At 34.8% G+C, this 18,444-nt stretch overlaps 1 protein-coding gene and 1 long non-coding RNA gene across 5 annotated transcripts; one reads left to right on the forward strand and one right to left on the reverse strand.

Annotated features, from left to right (window-relative positions):
- Positions 1 to 4,238: 4,238 nt before the first annotated feature.
- LOC131633877 (uncharacterized) lies at positions 4,239 to 9,970 on the forward strand. 4 transcript variants are annotated; one of them, XR_009293432.1, is made up of 5 exons: positions 4,239 to 4,570; positions 5,091 to 5,243; positions 5,995 to 6,056; positions 6,530 to 6,643; positions 9,463 to 9,970. It is a non-coding gene; the product is annotated as an uncharacterized LOC131633877 (long non-coding RNA). The 4 variants fall into 4 exon arrangements; XR_009293428.1 differs by lacking the exon at positions 5,995 to 6,056 and having other exon boundaries at positions 4,244 to 4,570; XR_009293429.1 differs by lacking the exon at positions 9,463 to 9,970 and having other exon boundaries at positions 4,244 to 4,570; positions 6,530 to 6,990.
- Positions 5,886 to 7,645, reverse strand: LOC131633867 (uncharacterized). The gene is made up of 4 exons (XM_058904547.1): positions 7,509 to 7,645; positions 6,984 to 7,325; positions 6,227 to 6,297; positions 5,886 to 6,108 (listed from the first exon to the last, which is right to left on the reverse strand). Exons 2-4 carry the CDS (start codon positions 7,319 to 7,321, stop codon positions 6,095 to 6,097), a joined length of 423 nt encoding a protein of 140 aa, XP_058760530.1. The 5' UTR covers positions 7,322 to 7,325; positions 7,509 to 7,645; the 3' UTR covers positions 5,886 to 6,094.
- Positions 9,971 to 18,444: the final 8,474 nt, after the last annotated feature.

Here is an 18,444-nt window from a genome sequence, read left to right on the forward strand (position 1 = left end):
AACCGGTCAAATAACACAGAGGCATTAAACTCCGATATTATGTGGATGTTAACCCCAAACCTATCTCTAGAATCTAAAGCCAACAGATATCCCCCTAATCAATATCCATTATCTATATGTCTATAACAACACAAATCCAAAGCATTTAAGCAAAAAGATCAAGGAAACACCGACAAAGATTTATAAAGCAAACTTTATACAACAATAGAGTAACAAATATATATAGGTTTAGAGTAAACTTACAAACAAACCTAACAAATAGAGAATACATAGAGATTATAGAAGAATAATCACAAATCTCCCGGTTTGTCAACTCCGGTTGATGAGCAATCCGACTCCGGATCATTAAAATGAAAGCTCCATTGTTGTTTTCAAACTCTCTCTACTAAAAAATGGTTGATATGGTGTTGGGACTCAAAAATACTCAACCCATACCTTAAAAAAATGATTTCCCCTATTTATTGAATTCCAAAGTCGCAAGGCGCGCTTCGCACATTCAGAGGGCGCTTCGCGTGGTCTTTGCTATCATGAAAAAAACCAGCACTAGTGTTTTTGCCATAACTTGAGAACCGTAACTCTGATTTGCGTCCAGTTCGAAGTGTTGGGAAGCTTATTCAACTTCCTATCTAACAATGACTAAATATCTACAAAATTGATGATTTTTCTTATATTTGTTTTGAGCCTTATTCGTTGATGAATTGTTCACAATCGCGCGTTTGAAGTGTTGTCTTCGACACTTTATTCCTCATGCTCCAAATACGCATCAATACCTACAAAATTAATAGAAAACTATCAAACAATACATAAATGTATCGAAAACATAATAATACTTAAAATATACGTATTTACACACAAAGCGGGGAATTATTCAAAAAATACAATACCAATGAATCAATAAGTGCCACAAAACAATAGTGGAAATAAAAATATTTTGGCACTTATCATGCATGTAGTTGCTTCATTAGAACAACATATAGATTACCTTATGCGTGTTAAATTTCCATTCTTCAAATACAAGGTGATCATGTTCCGTTATAATTAATTCATGTGTCTTGGAAGAAATTATACATTGAATAACAATGGATCACTAAAGAAGATAGTGGGACACATTTGGATTTAGAAGAAGAGTGTGGAGAGTTGAGGAGGTATTTCAGTACACTTTATATTATAGGCCAGAGGGTGATGAAGAAAAAATTTCAAAAAATAACACATCTATCCATAACTTCCATGTGTCCACCACCAGTGAAGTACAAGCCAAAGAGGAGAATTTATAAGAGTAAAAAAGGTCAAGAGATTGATGTGCGTCGTGATCATTCGTAGTGGGTGTATGCTGAGGGCTCACAAGGAGGTCATACTACGAAGAGATAATGTACAAAATCAACTGAAAGTCAACCAACTAGTCAGTTTTCAAGATTTCTTTACTTATCTCAGTTCCGTGTATTTTTACATCAGTACATTGATGACATTGCTGATGTGGGTCAAGATGAAAATTGTGGTTTACGTGCTATTGCAGATTTACCTTTACGGGGAAAATAGTCCAGGCTTTTTGGTTCAGACGCAGTTAATGCTGAAGTTTAACAACATCAAAAAATGTATTTCAATGTGTTCTATGACACGATATCTAAAGTTAGGAGTTCATTGGGAGTAACTAACTTGTGTGTCTAAGGTCGTGGAAATTGGTGATGATTCCTAATATGGGTTGCCTTATTGCTTCTAGATACAATGTCATATTGATCTCGTTGTTCAAGAACATTAACATCACTTTCTTCTCATTACTGGTATCTCCATCCATAACTATGAGTAAACATAACCTTATTGCAATTGGTTTTGTTAACAACAGTCATTGGATTTAGTTGAAGTTGAAACGCGATTGTCCATTGCGTCCCGTTGTTGATTGATGGAGACAAATATGTAGTGAAGGTGGAAGAGCATGAGAAACAACATATGCGAGACATATAAGACATTGAGAAGAAGAAGTTAGGAACTCAACATAATTTGTTTTGTATTGATATTGTAGCATATTTTGCATGTAATATTTTATCGGGTTAATTGTCTAACTATTTTGTTAAAAATGTAAAAAATTTAAGGATTTTTCAAAGCTCACCACTGTGGCTATTGAATTTTTGAAATATTCGAAAAACTTTGTATATATCAGATTTTTTAAAATATCTAGTATTTGTTGTAGGTTATCGGATTTTTCAAAGCTTTCAGTATACATGTACCAAATATGTGAAAAAAACCAGTATTTCTTCATGCACCTACCATAAAACAATGCTTTTTTATCTGAAATTTTAAAAATTTATGATATTTCCTCAAATAATCTCAAAAAAGTCCAATATTTGTTTGCCATATCTGATATTTTTTCATATAAACACAAAAAATTCGATGCTATTTTGAAAAATACGTTACTTAACACTACTTTTTTTTGTTGACAAAAGCAAACTTAATGACATTCATTCAACACACGATGTTCAATACAAGGAGGAATCATATGAATAACACTGCGTCTAGCCCAAGAATTGGCCGCCTTCGCGAGGGAGTGGGCAACCGAATTCGCTTGACGCCTAATAAACTTCACCTCGAAGTTGGAGAAAACATGTAATAAATTTTTAATAGACATAATAATTAAACTAAATTCCGAGCCACCCTCGTGGTCGGAGTGGATAGCTTGAACAACCTGTTGAGAGTCACTTTCGAAGATAATATTGTCAAGGTGCAAGGTTATAGCTCCTTCAATAGCTTCTTTTAGGGCATAAGCTTCTGCTTCAAGGATGGAGAGGGTACCAATATCCCAAGCTACACCTGCAATAATGAAATTACCTCTTTTATCACGAATACACCATCCCCTATTAGTAGTCCCAACGTGACTGTTAAACCCCGCATCCACATTGCACTTTAACCATCCTTCCGTTGGTGGGTTCCAATTTGTGATATTCTGAACGTTATTCTCTCTCCCTTGAGTTCTTTGTGCTGTAAGCCAATCATGCCAGTTACGAAAAGCAATCATACCCAATTTAGGTGCTTCCTCATTCTCATTATGCCAAATAAAATCGTTTCTATTTTTCCAAAGCACATCCATCATAACTGCAAATCTACCAGCAACCATCCTATCTTCTGAGCTACATATATTAAATATTAGAGATTTTACATCACTAAACTTATGTAAACGGGGCTCTAGAAGATCCGACAAACCTGCTGTCCTCCAACACTGAATAGTCATATCACAACCAAAAAACACATGCCAATCATCTTCAATATTATTTCCGCAGAGCTGACAATCTGGTGGGCACTGTACCTGATGTTGACGAAGTCTAGTCCGTGATGGTAAACATTCCATACAAATCCTCCACAATAGATGCTTGGTTTTCGATGGTGCTTTAATTCTCCAAAGACTATTCCAATCCTCCTTCACACTATCAGTATTTTGTCTCCTTCTAGAGTTTACCCACAACTTATAGCCAGATCTCACACTATACTCTCCATTTTGCTCCTCTTTCCACACTAATCTATCTTCGACCACCTCTTGCAACAATGGAACCTGTACTATGTCTTCGGTAGCTACATAATCAAACAAATCCTCAATCAATCTTGTATTCCATTCTTTCGCATTAGGCAACATAAGATGGTTAACGTTAATATCGTATGTACCTTGCTTTTGGGGTCCAACAATGCATCCTTCTCTTCTTCCCCTAAGCCAAGGTTCGTCCATTGCCTTAATTTGACTTCCATCACCTATACTCCACCTGTACCCTAATGTTAAGACATCTCTTGCTTTCCACATGCTTCTCCACACAAAGCTAGGATTATATCCAATTTTTGCATTTAAGAAAGAAATACTAGGGTAATACCTTGCTTTGAAGATTCTGGAGACAAGAGTATGCGGCCTTATTAACAAATTCCATCCTTGTTTAGCAACCATAGCCATGTTAAACGCTTTAAGATGCCTAAAACCCAACCCACCTTCCGTCTTAGAAGGAGTTAGCTTGTCCCACGCCATCCATCTTATACCACGCTTATTGTTATTTCCTCCCCCCACCAGAAAGAATTCATCATCTTTTCAATATCATTGATTACCGCATCTGGTAGAACAAAGATGCTCATGATATAGGCTGGAATAGACTGAAGAACCGATTTTATCATAATCTCCTTTCCCGCTTTTGAAAAACCAGAATTTTAACACAAGGGTATAAACGGTAAAAATATTGCTGATGTGTGGATGTTTGGATAAATTTGGGAGGTCTCAGTAAAAATATTCACCAATGAGGGATGTGCTGCTCTTACAGGCCCAATCCACTTCATTTTGAAGAGCCCGTCAACTCCAGCGCTGTTACTTTGGCCAGAAATGGTCGGAGTCGCACTCAACTCATCTCGCCGGTAAACTCGGCCGGATTCGGTCATCAGAAGCCAGAAACGGTAACCAAAGTCTTCACAGGTTTTCGTTCTCCACTCCTCTCCTGTATCGGACGCAAGGATTAGAAGCATTGATATATTATTACAGTCGGAGTCACTGATGTGTGACCAATGGATCATGGATATTCCTGTTGTGGAATCACTCTCTTGCAAAAGCAAGGTAAAACTAATGTCGGAGTCCGCAATGTGTTTCACCTTTCTTTAGAATGTTACATTTTACATTTCAAGCATAAAAATTAGTCAAAGTAATATAAATTTGCAATTTCTAGAATGTCTCTTGAAACTGAATGTTCTATTTCACCATTTTGCATAACCTAATGTTGACATATATTGTATATGATTGAATTTTTATACACACAAAACATTGAGCTTGAATTTTTCTTGAGAAATTGAGAGGCAAGGTTTTAAATAACGGTTGCTATTGCGTAAAGGCTTTCACGATTTCAATCCGTACAAGTGTTGTGCTACTGATTGCGGTTGCTGGTCGTTATCGGTATCACACCTTCTGATACTGTTTTGTCGAGTACGTTTTCGCGGTCGCGGTAATGGACCGTGTTTTAAAACCTTGTTGAGAGGATCCTATTTCTCTGAACATGATAGAAGAGAACAACCTTATGTAATTGTAATGTTTATTAATCTTGATATATAGTTAAATGCTTTCATTTATTTCCTTAATCCAGTTCATCGCGTTTCTAGAAGAGGATGCCCTAAAAAGAAAAGCTATGCATGTGATAGCTGGTCCAGTTCAGCTCTTTGGATCCCTTCAATATGCCGAGGGAACTATTTCACTGAAAGTGAGGTCTTCTCTTAACACAAAGCATATAAATAAAAAGGTAGCTTAAACAAAGTCCAGAATATTTTGAAAGCTAAGTAGTAATAGCTTAGTAAGGCACCTTCAGAAAGAACATATATATATGCTTTTTGACTTAACACCGACATTAAAAAGTCGATGTTAAGTCAATGAAGCTATCTTGCATGATTTGAAATTTAGCATTAAGACAGCATCGATGCACCACGACAAGTTAATTCGTGAAAACAGTTTATTTGGTTTATTTTGAATGTACATGTAGCATCTCTGCTGTTATATACTATAGTGCATTAGGTTCTAACATAAATAACTATTTTCTGTGCTCAGATTATATGCTTAATAGTTAGCTTGGATTTTGAGATAAACTTCCTACTTAGTTCCTCTGATTCTTTGAATGTGAACTTATTTTGATTTCCCTAGTAATTTGAGTAGTGCTGTTTATTCTATTGGTCATGGTGGCCCAACAGAAACAACTGAATAGAAATAGATTTTCCCCAGCAACACATTATCGCTCTCTTCCCACCGCCTTTGTGTTTGTTGCGCATGTGTCTAAGCCAAAGGCAAGTATTCATGTGCATTTACATTTGAATTGTGGGAAGCTAAGCTAACAAGGGAAAGTTAGGCAATCATTAACGTAATTCAAAAACTCAATCATCTCAGTAATGAATATGGAAAATATACGTGGATTTCATAACCTTCTTGTTAGTACATTTAGCAAGATACAATAACTGCTGGATATCTTTCCTAATGACAAAATATTGCTATGATTCTAACAGAGGTGATTCATCCATGATTATCTAGATAGGATGTCGTTTGGAGGAGAAAGATGTTGAGGGATGTAAGTGATACTGCAAGTCTTCTGAAATTCTTTTACTTTCAGTCAGCACCACCTGAAGCAACCAATAGTAGTAAATGCGACTGAACCGAGGATAGTCATTATTTTCTAATGAACATCTTGACAGTATTAAGAAAATGATGAAATGTTATAGAAGACTAAACTTTTCTTACCATAATCCCTTGGCATTTTGCATTTATAGCATTCTGTTCTGCTAGCATAATTATGCATTCCACAACCAATTCTGTTAAATTATAAAAAAAAGTAAATAAAATAGGTACTCAAATTAGGAATGATTTGGATACAGGTTCTTATATCATATTTCTTTTCACGTATAATAAAATTAACTGAACTTGTTTATATTGTCCACTGTCTATATTATTATTATTTGTTTTATTTTGGAGAAAAGAAACATCTTTATTGTAATTATCAATATGATCTTTATTCTCAATTTTAACTATGCAAAAATACTGCAGCCTTTGTCCTAATCATCACTATATGTTACTACTGTGCAAGGGCTGATTACTCTTTCGTTCTCTGGGAGGAAGAAAAAGGAGATTGCACCTTCAATGCATGAAAATGCGGCTTTTGTGAGTATATCAATTACATGTTTATTGTTTACTAAATTACACTATTCACCTTTTATGATAATGGACATCTAGGTAATATATGATTGATGGTCTTTCAAGTTGTAACTGATCGCAAAGTCTTTATTGAACAATCGCTGTTGCGAAAAAACGATTTTGGAGGGTAGAGATAGTGATAACTGATAAAGTACATGCACATGCATAACAAACCATGAAGTTCAAATTTCAGTTATTGTTTTTTCATTCAATAGTTGTAACTCCTATTTTTTAATTCACAAATGTGCTTTTTAAGAATAGATGTTATTTCAGACCTCAAAACTATATGAAGATAATATGAACTAACCTTGGGCAAATCCAGTCTCCACTTTTCCATCCCGGCGGAGAACTGCAATCAGATCCATATCCTCCAGAACCGGTCATTTTACCTCCATACCCAGAAGAATACTCATCTTTAAATGAACCACATCTATAGCAGTTGGATCTGCTTGCATAGTTGTGAGCTCCACAGTTCATAGCGGTGCAAAACCAGTCCCCTGCCAACGTTTCAGTCCTGCTATATCTATAGGTTGTTGGATCAGGGCCTCCATACTTAGGGTACCCACAACTTTGGCATGCTTCCCTCTTCTTGAAATTTATGTGCTCGCAAGCACCACACATCCAATCTCCACCAGACCAGCTCATTTTCCTGTTTGATTTAGATACACGGGAAGTGATAAGTCTTAAGAAATTTAGGTTTCATTAGTTTCCTAGTTTCAAAGATGAATGAACAATGAGACACTCTGCATTTATCAAGAAAGTTACATATAATATCCATGCAGATGAAAAATACTTTAGATGCAAATGACAAACATAGAAACACAAAGTTTACCTTTCAAGAAAGATTACAAATAAGAGAAGAGTCACACACTAACAGTTTGATACTGCTATAGTAGTTTAAGAATGGCTTGTAAACTAAGATGGTGAGTTTGATGCTTGTGTTGTGAGGTTTTATATAGTGGTGGAAAGATCTATTGCGGGGGGACATTAATGTCTATTTTCTTTCTCCGGTAATCTTGAGATGGCTTTCACTTGAGATTCTAAAACTAAAAATTGCATGAAAGATGTGGATAATAATTTGTCAGTACTGTTTCTGTTTTGTTATTAGAAATGGTGGGAAAGTTGGGTAAATAGTGCATGTTTATACCATTTGTTCTATCTAGTCTCTTTTGTCCATCTTTAAGTGATTCCTATGCATTATTGAGAGGAACATATCCATGGGGAAGTAAGGCTATATGAGGGGTAGTTGTTATGTGATACACTGAAAATGTCCAATAGAATCCAACCTTCAACCCCACCTCACCTATGGTTTAAAAACAACACAAGCTCAATAGATATGATTTATCACATCTTTTGTATTAGCCTTATATAATACAGTACTTGGATGGTGTTTTTGTATTAACTTAGTAAGTAGTGAGTGAGAGTAAAATAATTATGTAGAATTGATTCTACATCCATTTCTAAGTTCTTTTTTTAACTTTGTTTCAGTTGCTTTATAGTAATAATAGTCGAAATGCCATTCCAAGATTCATATATCCAATGTCAAAACTAGTTTTTCTTCTCTACCGACGAGTATACTATACTTTCTGAATATCTTTACCGTTGATATTTTTACTTATTCATTAATTATTTATGTTTTGCCATGTCATTTCTGCATATGCGACCTTAGTAAGCATGACACTTCAATAACTTTTTATCACTGTTTTTCTAAACGTCACTATGAATTAACACTTCATGTACAAAAACAAACAACTATTTCTAGCATAATATTTCTTGCTTCCTTCAATCTCTATTATTAAAATTATATATTTTTTTAAAATTTATTGAATAATCAATATATCTAACATATATATTATATCTAATATATATAATTTAGATATATTATTTATTTAATAATTTTTTTATTTTTTTTATTTAGTAATTATTTTTATTGCAAAATATAAGTGATATACATTTTTTAATGACGGTTGTCAAGAACAGGAATAGTTTTTTATGACGATGAAGGGTATGCGGCGGAGCGATGGCGGGTAGAATAGAATGGAAAGTTGAAACCAATGACGTAGGTTTCAAAAAAGTGAAACAGTGGAATCAAAACTTTATTTTTTATATGCAAGTGGTAGAAACCGGATCTAGCGACACAAACATATATATATATATATATATATATATATATATATATATATATATATATATATATATATATAATATATATATATATATATATATATATATATATATATATATATATATATATATATATATATATATATATATATATATTAGTGTTTTTCATCTTTTATTCTTCATACATTATTGGACTTGTGCCACTATTCCTTTTCGCATCTGGGGGATTCTATATACAAGTCTCTCATATTTTGATTTTCCTTTTTCCTCGTAAGCACATCTTGATCATTTTCCTCGCCAGATCATATACTCTATCACTTCTTTCAGTAGACGCATTCTTTTGTGACAATTATTTTCAGGACGCGCCCAGACCTTCTTGGGGATTTCCACCACTTCTTTGCTAAATTTTCCATTGAGGCACTCCTATTATATGCGCTCTGTTAACGTGTTTAGAGGGGGTGTAATATTTAAATTTTTATATATTTATAAGGGTATATATTCATCTTATTGACCACTAGCCATTATTTTTAGTAATTTCTCAGGTATGTGTGCTGATATATATTATGTGTGCTGATATATATTGTAATATTTTTGTTTACTTTAAAATAATATGCCTAATTATCAATAGTTAGTTTAATGGTTATTGATGTTGGATTTGGTAGGGAGGACCACAACTCAATCATCCGCAACTCCAATTAAGTAGGGAGGATCACAGTTCAATCCTCCGCAACTCCAATTAGATAGGGAGGACAGTTCAATCCTCCGCAACTCCAATCAGATAGGGAGGACCACAGTTCAATCCTCCGCAACTCTAATCAGAAGGAGAACTAAAATCACTTGATGCTAGAATTGACGCCCCTAAACCAGACTATCGTAATTAATGATGGCTATTGTCTTATTTTAACTAGTTATTTTTATAAATAGTTATCTTCTATAGGGAAATGCTAACAAGTGTAATTGGGGTGCTCTTTTTTAAGTGATTAAAATGATAAGTTTTAAAAAAAATTGTATGTATTCAATATATTGAAAATGCATTTGAAATTGAAATATTGACTTTTATAAAAAAAAATTATTTATTATTTTTAAAGAGTATCCTGAGGACACTCGTTAGCAAGATCCATTATTATATTATGTTTAAATTTTTTTATATGTGCACATATTTTTTTTGATGTAATAGTTCAATAATATTTATTGTAATTTAGTGAATAATATTAAGCATTTATATTATTTATTTTATTATTTAAATTATTATTTAAAAATATTTAGTATGAGTATTGTACAAATGATACTTTATTTAAAAAATAAAATAAGTAAGTTACTTTTTTATATTGGTGAGTCATATTTTAATAAAGAAGAGGTAAAAAGAGTAATGACATGAGTATATGTTAGGACTAATGGGCCAAGCCCATTCTAAGGACGTGTCTATAAAAAGAAGAAAATTTATTTGTATATTCATACGGGGGAAGATCCCGGCTGAAAACTCCAAAATATCATTCGGAGATGCATCTCTATAGCCATTTTTACATTTTCAATTATTTCGGAGATGCATCTTCAAAATTACCCATTTTAGGTGTTTTTTTATATGAAATCACTTATTTTTCAATTTAAACGTTGGATTTAAAATGTCAGGTGTTTTTTCGAAGATGCATCTCTGAAAAAACTCATCATATACCATTTTTCCTCCTTCACTATTTCATTTATTTTCCTCCAAAGAAAACTCAAACCCTCTCCAGAATCTCAATCATTTTCAATCCATTTTTCTTCTCCAGATCAAGTTTCAAGTGGTTCATCATACCAAAGAGAGCATAGAAAGCGGAGTTGATATCGACGCTTAACTCTCTCTTGCAATATCTAGAAAATCGGAAGGTTGTCAAGCTTGAGTACCGTTCGCCTTCATTTGACGATGAGGGAGACGTCCAGTTCATCCCATTTGAGGTCAAGAACGACGAAGATTTAGCGGTTATGTGGTCAACTTTTGATCGATATTCTTCAAAGGGTCCGATCGAGTTGGATGCGAAACTTTAAAGATCGGGAGCCGACGTTATCAAAATGTTGTGTCGTCCTCAACTACCGTGTTTAAAAATATGTAACTTTAATTTCATGTTGATCTATCTTTGTAATTTCGATTATTTATGATAAAATCAAAGTTTTGTTGGTTTGTTTTTTGTTTTCTGCATCAAACAATATTTCGGATGTGCATCTCCAAAATGTATTTTTTCAAAAAAAAAGAGTTATTTCGGAGGTGCACATCCGAACTCACCTTATTTTTTTTAAAAAAAAGTGTCTTCGGATGTGCATCTCCGAATGCACCTTTTTTTCTAAAAAAAAAGGTTTCTTCGGATGTGCACATTCGAAAACACCTTTTTTTCTAGTAAAAGGTGCATTCGGAGATGCATATTTGAAATATAGGGACAGTTATGAAATTTTGTCACGGATTCTTAAGAAAGCATTGGGGTCTATAAAGAAATTGTCTAAAAAGAATAAGACAATTTCTTTTTACAATCATATAGCTTCTTATAAACTTGCGGTGAAATTTCTAAATTACCCATATATTTTGGATGTGCATCTCCGAATGCACATTTTTCTTTAAAAAAAGGTGATTTCGGATGTGCACATCTGAATGTGTCTTCGGAGATGCACCTCTAAAATAACCTAATTTTTAGTCTTGGGATTTTTCGGATATGCATATTCGAAAAAACTCAATATTTATTTAAAAAATTAAAATCAAGGTGAATCAATTGTATTAATAGTATAATTAATTGGTATTAATCAAAATATTAAAAATTAAATATTAGAAATTTTAAAAGCGAATTGTTAGGTCTTAAGCGCAATTTTCTTTTCAGAAGCAACCCTATACTTTTAAGTTAATTAAAAATATTTAATTACTAAAAAGAATAATTTAAAAAAAATAAAGTAATAAGTTTTTAAATATTTTTAATGACATGACAAAAAAAATTACGTGGCACTAAACAATACATGCCACGTCATTAAATTGCCCTTTTGTTAAGGGGATAAAAAAAACAAAGAACGTGAATAACAGAGAGACCAACAAGCTGTTTTTTTTAATGGGGTGTAAATAGTTAAGAATTTTGAATTAGGGGGACTAAAAGTGCGTATAAGTCTAAATATATTAAAGTTAAACAGTATATATATATATATATATATATATATATATATATATATATATATATATATATATATATACATGTCCCTGCCATGATTGGTATACCATGTGGTCACCATATTTTGTAAGCATTGATCGGTCACTAGGCCTTATATGGAATTCTTCGCCAGTATGCACAAATGACTCCATAGAAGCAGGAGTTGTAACCTCTCTATGACCAGTAGCAGTAGCCTCGTAGTCATATGTCTTAGAATCAACAGCAGTAAGGGTCGCATATGTCTAAGCCTCAACAGCAATAGGGGTCACATCTGTCTCGGCCACCTCAGTAGTAATACGGGTCGCATCTGTCTCAGTTGAGTCAATAATAGTCTGGCTCTGCACTTCCTTAACATGAATAGTCTCACCAACCTGCTCATCTGCATCATCTCTAAGATGCTCATCACCTTTAACCACTTGGCGTCGGGTGCTACGAGGTGCACGGAAGAACTGTGCAGTCAACCGTTTATAATGAGAATCGGTTGGAGCTACTCTCCCCGCCTGTAGTTGCGAATAGGGGTGTACATGTGTTGGATAAACCCATTAGTCCCAGTAAAACCCACCCAAATCAATCCAAAAAAGTGGGTTAGGTTGGGTTATTGGATGATTACGATTTTCAAAATTGAAAACCCATTCAAAATAATTGGGTAAACTCACACCTAACCTTCAAATAAGGGTGAAATAGGCTGGGCCGACCTAGACTTTATCAAGCCTAAGTCTGGCATGCCAAAAAAACCAAAGTCTAAGTCTTGCCTGTAGCATGCCGTAAGCTTATTTTTAGGCTGAGACTGGCTTTTTCGAAGGCCTGATTAGCTTGTTAACCTACATAAAAGTCTATTTATTTTAGACATATGTAAATAAGCAATTAAAATAAATTTTAAATAGATTGACTAACTAAAAGACCGAGAGACTAAAAATTTGTTTGCATTGACTTATTTTAACTTACATATTAACATAAATTCTCTGAGACTATTTGTTTAAGAGAACTTATGAAAGCAATGTTCATGAGGTGTTTTCGTCTTATTTTCACAAGCTCTTTAAGATAGCCAAGTTTTATTTATGTATTATAATTTAAAGTACAAAACATAACATAATGATAATAAAAAAGTTATTCATATTTATTTAAATAGGTCGGCCTGATAGACTTTTTTTGGGTCTGAGGCCTGACCTTTTTTTAAATAAATTGACTTATAAAAAAAACCTAGGCCTTTTCTATTTTAAAAAAATTGTGGTATAACCTGGTCCTGTATAGGCTAGCTGAAGGCTTCTGTTATCGGTCTGGCCTATTTCCACCCCTACCGACAAAACTCATGAGTTATTGAGTGACTATTTTTTCCTTATTTTTTGTAATTTGGTAACTGATGACTTTGATATTTTTAATCTTGATTTCTTCAATTTTGATCTTTTGAACATCTTTTATTTTGTAAGTAATCATTCTAACTTATTTTGGATGTCGCACTTTGATTATTTTATAAGTAATCATTGAAATTCTGGTATGACAGAACCCGAATGTCGTATATGATGTCGAGACATCTGGTCTGACAACAACATACATGGCAAGGAATAAACATTAAAACTGAAAAGTAATAAAAGACACACAGAATTATTTATCCAGTTCGGTATACAACAATACCTACTCTGGAGGCTACCAAGCTAGGGATGAAGTCTACTATTTGCAGTATCAATTTGCAAACCCTACAACCAACACACCCATTGACGATCTACGCACTTAATCACTACACAATGACCCTTCTACCTAGGTCCTCTATAGATATGAGAAACCCCTCTCACTCCCAATCATCGCAAGCACACAAACAAACCTAAGTTGCAGTTACTTCAAAGCTTCCTCCAAAAATAATACACCTCTCACCTACAAGATTCAAGGTGGACACTACAACTTCTCTTGCTTCACAGCTTCGAGAAGAACATACGGTGACCTTCCCACAACCCGGGAGGTTCACCTTTCCTAGCCCTAATGGTTACATCTTTGAATAGAATTGAATGACTTATTGCCTAGGTTACAAAGCTTCTATTTATAACCTTATTATCCAACTGGATTTGGGCCTTCAGAATACAAATTAGGGTTAACCAAGTTAACCTAATTTCCACATAATCAGGGTGTTAACACATATGTTGTAGATGAGATCTTCTAATGTTATCCACTCAGCACTAAATAGATAGTTTCCTAAAATGTAGCCTGAGATAAATAAGGAAACATAACAGAAAACATAACAGCCATTGCTGTCAAATACTGATGTCACAACATCCAGCATGACATCCAACTAGATCATGTATTAGCTTAAACATTCAAATCCTGCAGAACACTACACAAAGCATGTCATGACATCAGTCAAGACATCAGAACACACAGGGATGTTTTACCACAAAATGAATCCAATCATTAACATCTACAAACTCCCCCTTTGACAAATTTTTGGCTAAAACAACCTGTCACCATATCAGAGATTCCATACAGCAGAAAAGCACATAGCACACATCCTAACATGCAGAATAGCTAATACATCTACACTACCACATGCTACCATCAAGCATAGCTACCATTATCAAGCATAAGTATACTACCACTACCAGTCAGCATACATAACTATACTACAACCAATCATATCTACACAACCAATAATCCAACAACTACATCAAACAACTATACAACTATATCAGAACCATAAATTATCCATACAACTTAATAAAAAAGTTGTTCACTCACAACTGTTCTGAGAATTCTGTTCTGGGATGGCAAATCACTCCCCTTTTTTTGGCCAAATTTGACAATGGGAGCATTCACAATACTATATCCAGGTACAATAAGCCCGGATTCGAACAACTTTCATGATGGTACAATGCCTTTGGGACATCCACACAGAGTCCATCTGCCTTGGCTCTGAGATAATATACTGCTTCTTTAAAACCATCCATGTCTGCAACATTATACTTTTCTTTTATCAGCTTTCTCCCCCATAAAATTAGCTGATGCACATGAGAAAGAAAATACAAGACACTCCCCCTCAAACTGAGAATTGACATAACTTCCTCTCTGTTAGGTGCCAAATTGTGTTAATATTTAGTTTAATTAGTGGCACCTTTCGACCGTTTTTATCGAGTATTTGTACAATACCCTGAAGTTTTAGATAATTATTTATAGTTTATAATTTTTAGCTTTCATTTTATGTTAATATGTGTTTTAGTTATGATTTGGTAAGTTTTAGCTCATTTTGGGAAGTTATTGAGCAAGTTTTGGCCTTGATTGAAGCCTGCTGGGCAGAGGTTTGCGCGCGTCGTGCGGTGATATGGGCGCGTCGCTCCCTGGGTAAGATATTTTGTGAAGCTTCCAGCAGAGAGTTGCGCGCGTCGCGCGTTTGGGCGGTTTAACTTTTGAGTGTATTGGCGCGAAGCACGCTGGAGGGCGCGACGCGCCCTGGACAGAAAACAGAATTACTATATATAGTGCAAATCAGATATTTTACTTCTTCTTGATCATTTTAAGAGCTCAAGGAACCCTAACTACTGTAGCAAACTGAAGAATTGGAGAATCGAAGCTTTGATCGTCGATTAATCGTCGTAGATGCTTGTTGTTCTTCATCCTTACATTCTTGAGCAAGCTACCATTTTCATGGATAGCTAAATATCTTTTGTATCAAGATAAGATGTAATCCTCCTATACTTTTGTATGTTTTTCTTGTGAATATAGTATGTATGAACAAGTGATGATCAATATAGATGGTTTAATTTGTTTATTAAAGCTTTTCTATGGTATAAGTGTTTGAGACATCAATGTTTGTACCTTGATCTAATTTCATCATCTATCAAACTATAAGTTGCAGACATGGATTTAGAGTTTGATGTTTACTTAGTATCGGTTTTAAAACGTTATTTGTATTGTTTAAACGGTGGAGAAATCGTCGGTTAAACAATACGATAAATCTAACTATATCGTTGCGGACATGGACGGTATAGACGTCGATACGTAATTATATTGATCGTTAACGAGTTCATATACATATATTTATAAGGAGACATACAAAGTTAGGTCGATGAAATTGAATCTTGATACATTTTCTTTAACTTAGAACTTTCATTAATTTACTCCTTGCTACTACAAGTATTGGATGAACTTTTGCAAACTCAAAACCAAAGTAACATTAACTCAAGACAAAATAGGCTATAGAACGGCGGTGATATCACAATAATCCCTGTGGATACGATATAAACGAAAAGTACTCCAGTATACTCTTTCAACAAAATGGCGCCGTTGCCGGGGATTATTGTTTACATATGGCAAGCATTGCAATAGTTTGTTTTGTATTGAGTCTAATAATTAATCTCTTGTTTCTAAATTTATATTCCTTGTGTTTGTTAATTTGCTTGGTTAGTTTTTCAGATTATAGTTTATGCGAGGACGTGTACCTGCAGATCAACTCCTTTTTGATCCTGAGATTGAAAGGACTGCGCGTAGAGAGAATAGCAAAACTCGTAGGAGGAGACAACTAGCTAGGGAAAGAAGACAACAACAAGAAGCATCTTCTTCTTCAACTCCGCTTGAAAACTTAGTTGAAGGAGAAATGGCTGAGGATCCTAATGTTCCACCTCGAGGGCCTTGTGTTAATAGCCCTCGTCTGAATGCACAATTTGCTCGTGATCAAGCCAATGGAAGGAACTCCGAAATGAAAACGGGGTTACTTCAATTACTTTATCAGAATCCTTTCACAGGAGCAGATCACGAGGATCCTTTTACTCATCTAACAAAGTTCTATGAGATCGCCGGAACCATTGGTGCTCCGGAGGCCGAAGAAGAACAGGTTTTCAGGAGACTATTTCCTCATTCCTTAATTGGAAAAGCTAAGGAATGGTACCTTGATCAACCAAATAATGTCATGACTAATTGGAACGAGTTAGAAGAGAAATTTCTGGATCGGTTCTTTCCTCACAATAGGTTCATGGAAGCGAAAACTTCTATTGCGGTGTTCTCTCAAGGTCCGAATGAATCTCTCAATGAAGCATGGGAGAGGTTCAAGTCCATGGTTAGAAAATGCAAAGGGCATGGGTTTGATGAATTGTCTAAAATCCATATCTTTAGAAATGGACTCCAACCTCAACCAAAAACACTTTTAGATGCTACCGCGGGTGGTTCGTTGATGTCAAAAACTGCTGCAGAAGCAATTGCTATCATTGATAGGATGGCTTTGGATGATCATCAAGGGCAACACAACCGTAGTGCATCGCAAAGAAAGCCGGGAGTTCTTGAATTGAATACTAGTGATGCAATACTTGCTCAAAACAAGTTATTGACACAACAAGTAGAATTTCTCACTCAACAAATGTCAAAACTTCCTCAACAAATCAAAGAGATCAATGGGATCCCTACTAAAAATCAACAAGTGATGTGTTGTGAATTATGTAGGGGTGACCATCAAACTGGTTTTTGTCCTCCACCGGGTGAAGAGGTGAATTATGTGTCTAATCCTAATCAAGGTTATGGTGGGAGACAACAACAACAACCTTACAACAATAACCAAGGTTACCAACAAAGAGGTAATCAAGGTTATCAACAAGGATGGAGGCCGGATGCGGGTCCATCGAATCGTCAAAATCCTTATCAAGGTGGTTACAATCAACAACCTCAACAAACAAAGCTTTCAATAGAGGATACTCTTAGCCAATTCATGCAATTGCAAATTGCATGTCAAAAGAGTACGGATGCGGCCATAAAGAACCTTGAAACTCAAGTCGGGCAATTGTCAAAGCAACTTGCCGATCAAAACAAAGGTCCTTTTCCGGCTACTACACAAGAAAATCCTCGTGAGCATTGTAAGTCCATTCTAACTCGTAGCGGTAGAAATATTGATATGGGTGTAGGAGAGATAGTTGAGGAAGAAATTGTTGAAAGTGAAAAAGATAGAGTGACTGAAGTAGAAAAAAATGTTGAGGGTGATTTAGTTGAAAATGAGAAAGAGAAAGAATTAGTGGAAAAAGAAAATCCGGAGATAGAAGTGGGAAAAGAGAGAAAAAAATTGAGTGTGAGTGAAAAGGGGAAGATGAAAGAGAACTCAACTCATGTGAAAAAATTACCTTATCCTCCCGGTCCATCAAAGAAAGAAGATGCAAAGCACTATGCTCGGTTCTTGGACATTTTTAGTAAGTTGCAAATAAATGTTCCTTTTTCCGAGGCATTAGAGCAAATGCCGATGTACTCTAAATTTATCAAAGACATCATCACCAAAAAGAGAAGATTCTTGGATCCGGAGGTAGTAACGGTGAGCTCGTGTTGTAATGCGTTAATTCAACGCACTACACCAATTAAATCAAATGATCCTGGACGGGTAACCTTGTCGGTGTCTATTGGAAATGTTCATATAGGTAAAGGTTTGGTGGATACCGGTTCTAGCATTAATTTGATCCCACTGTCTATGGTGATAAGGTTAGGAATTAATGACTTGAAGCCGACTCGAATGACGTTATCATTAGCGGA

The sequence above is a fragment of the Vicia villosa genome, linkage group LG1, assembly GCF_029867415.1.
Source record: "Vicia villosa cultivar HV-30 ecotype Madison, WI linkage group LG1, Vvil1.0, whole genome shotgun sequence".
NCBI lineage: Eukaryota > Viridiplantae > Streptophyta > Magnoliopsida > Fabales > Fabaceae > Vicia > Vicia villosa.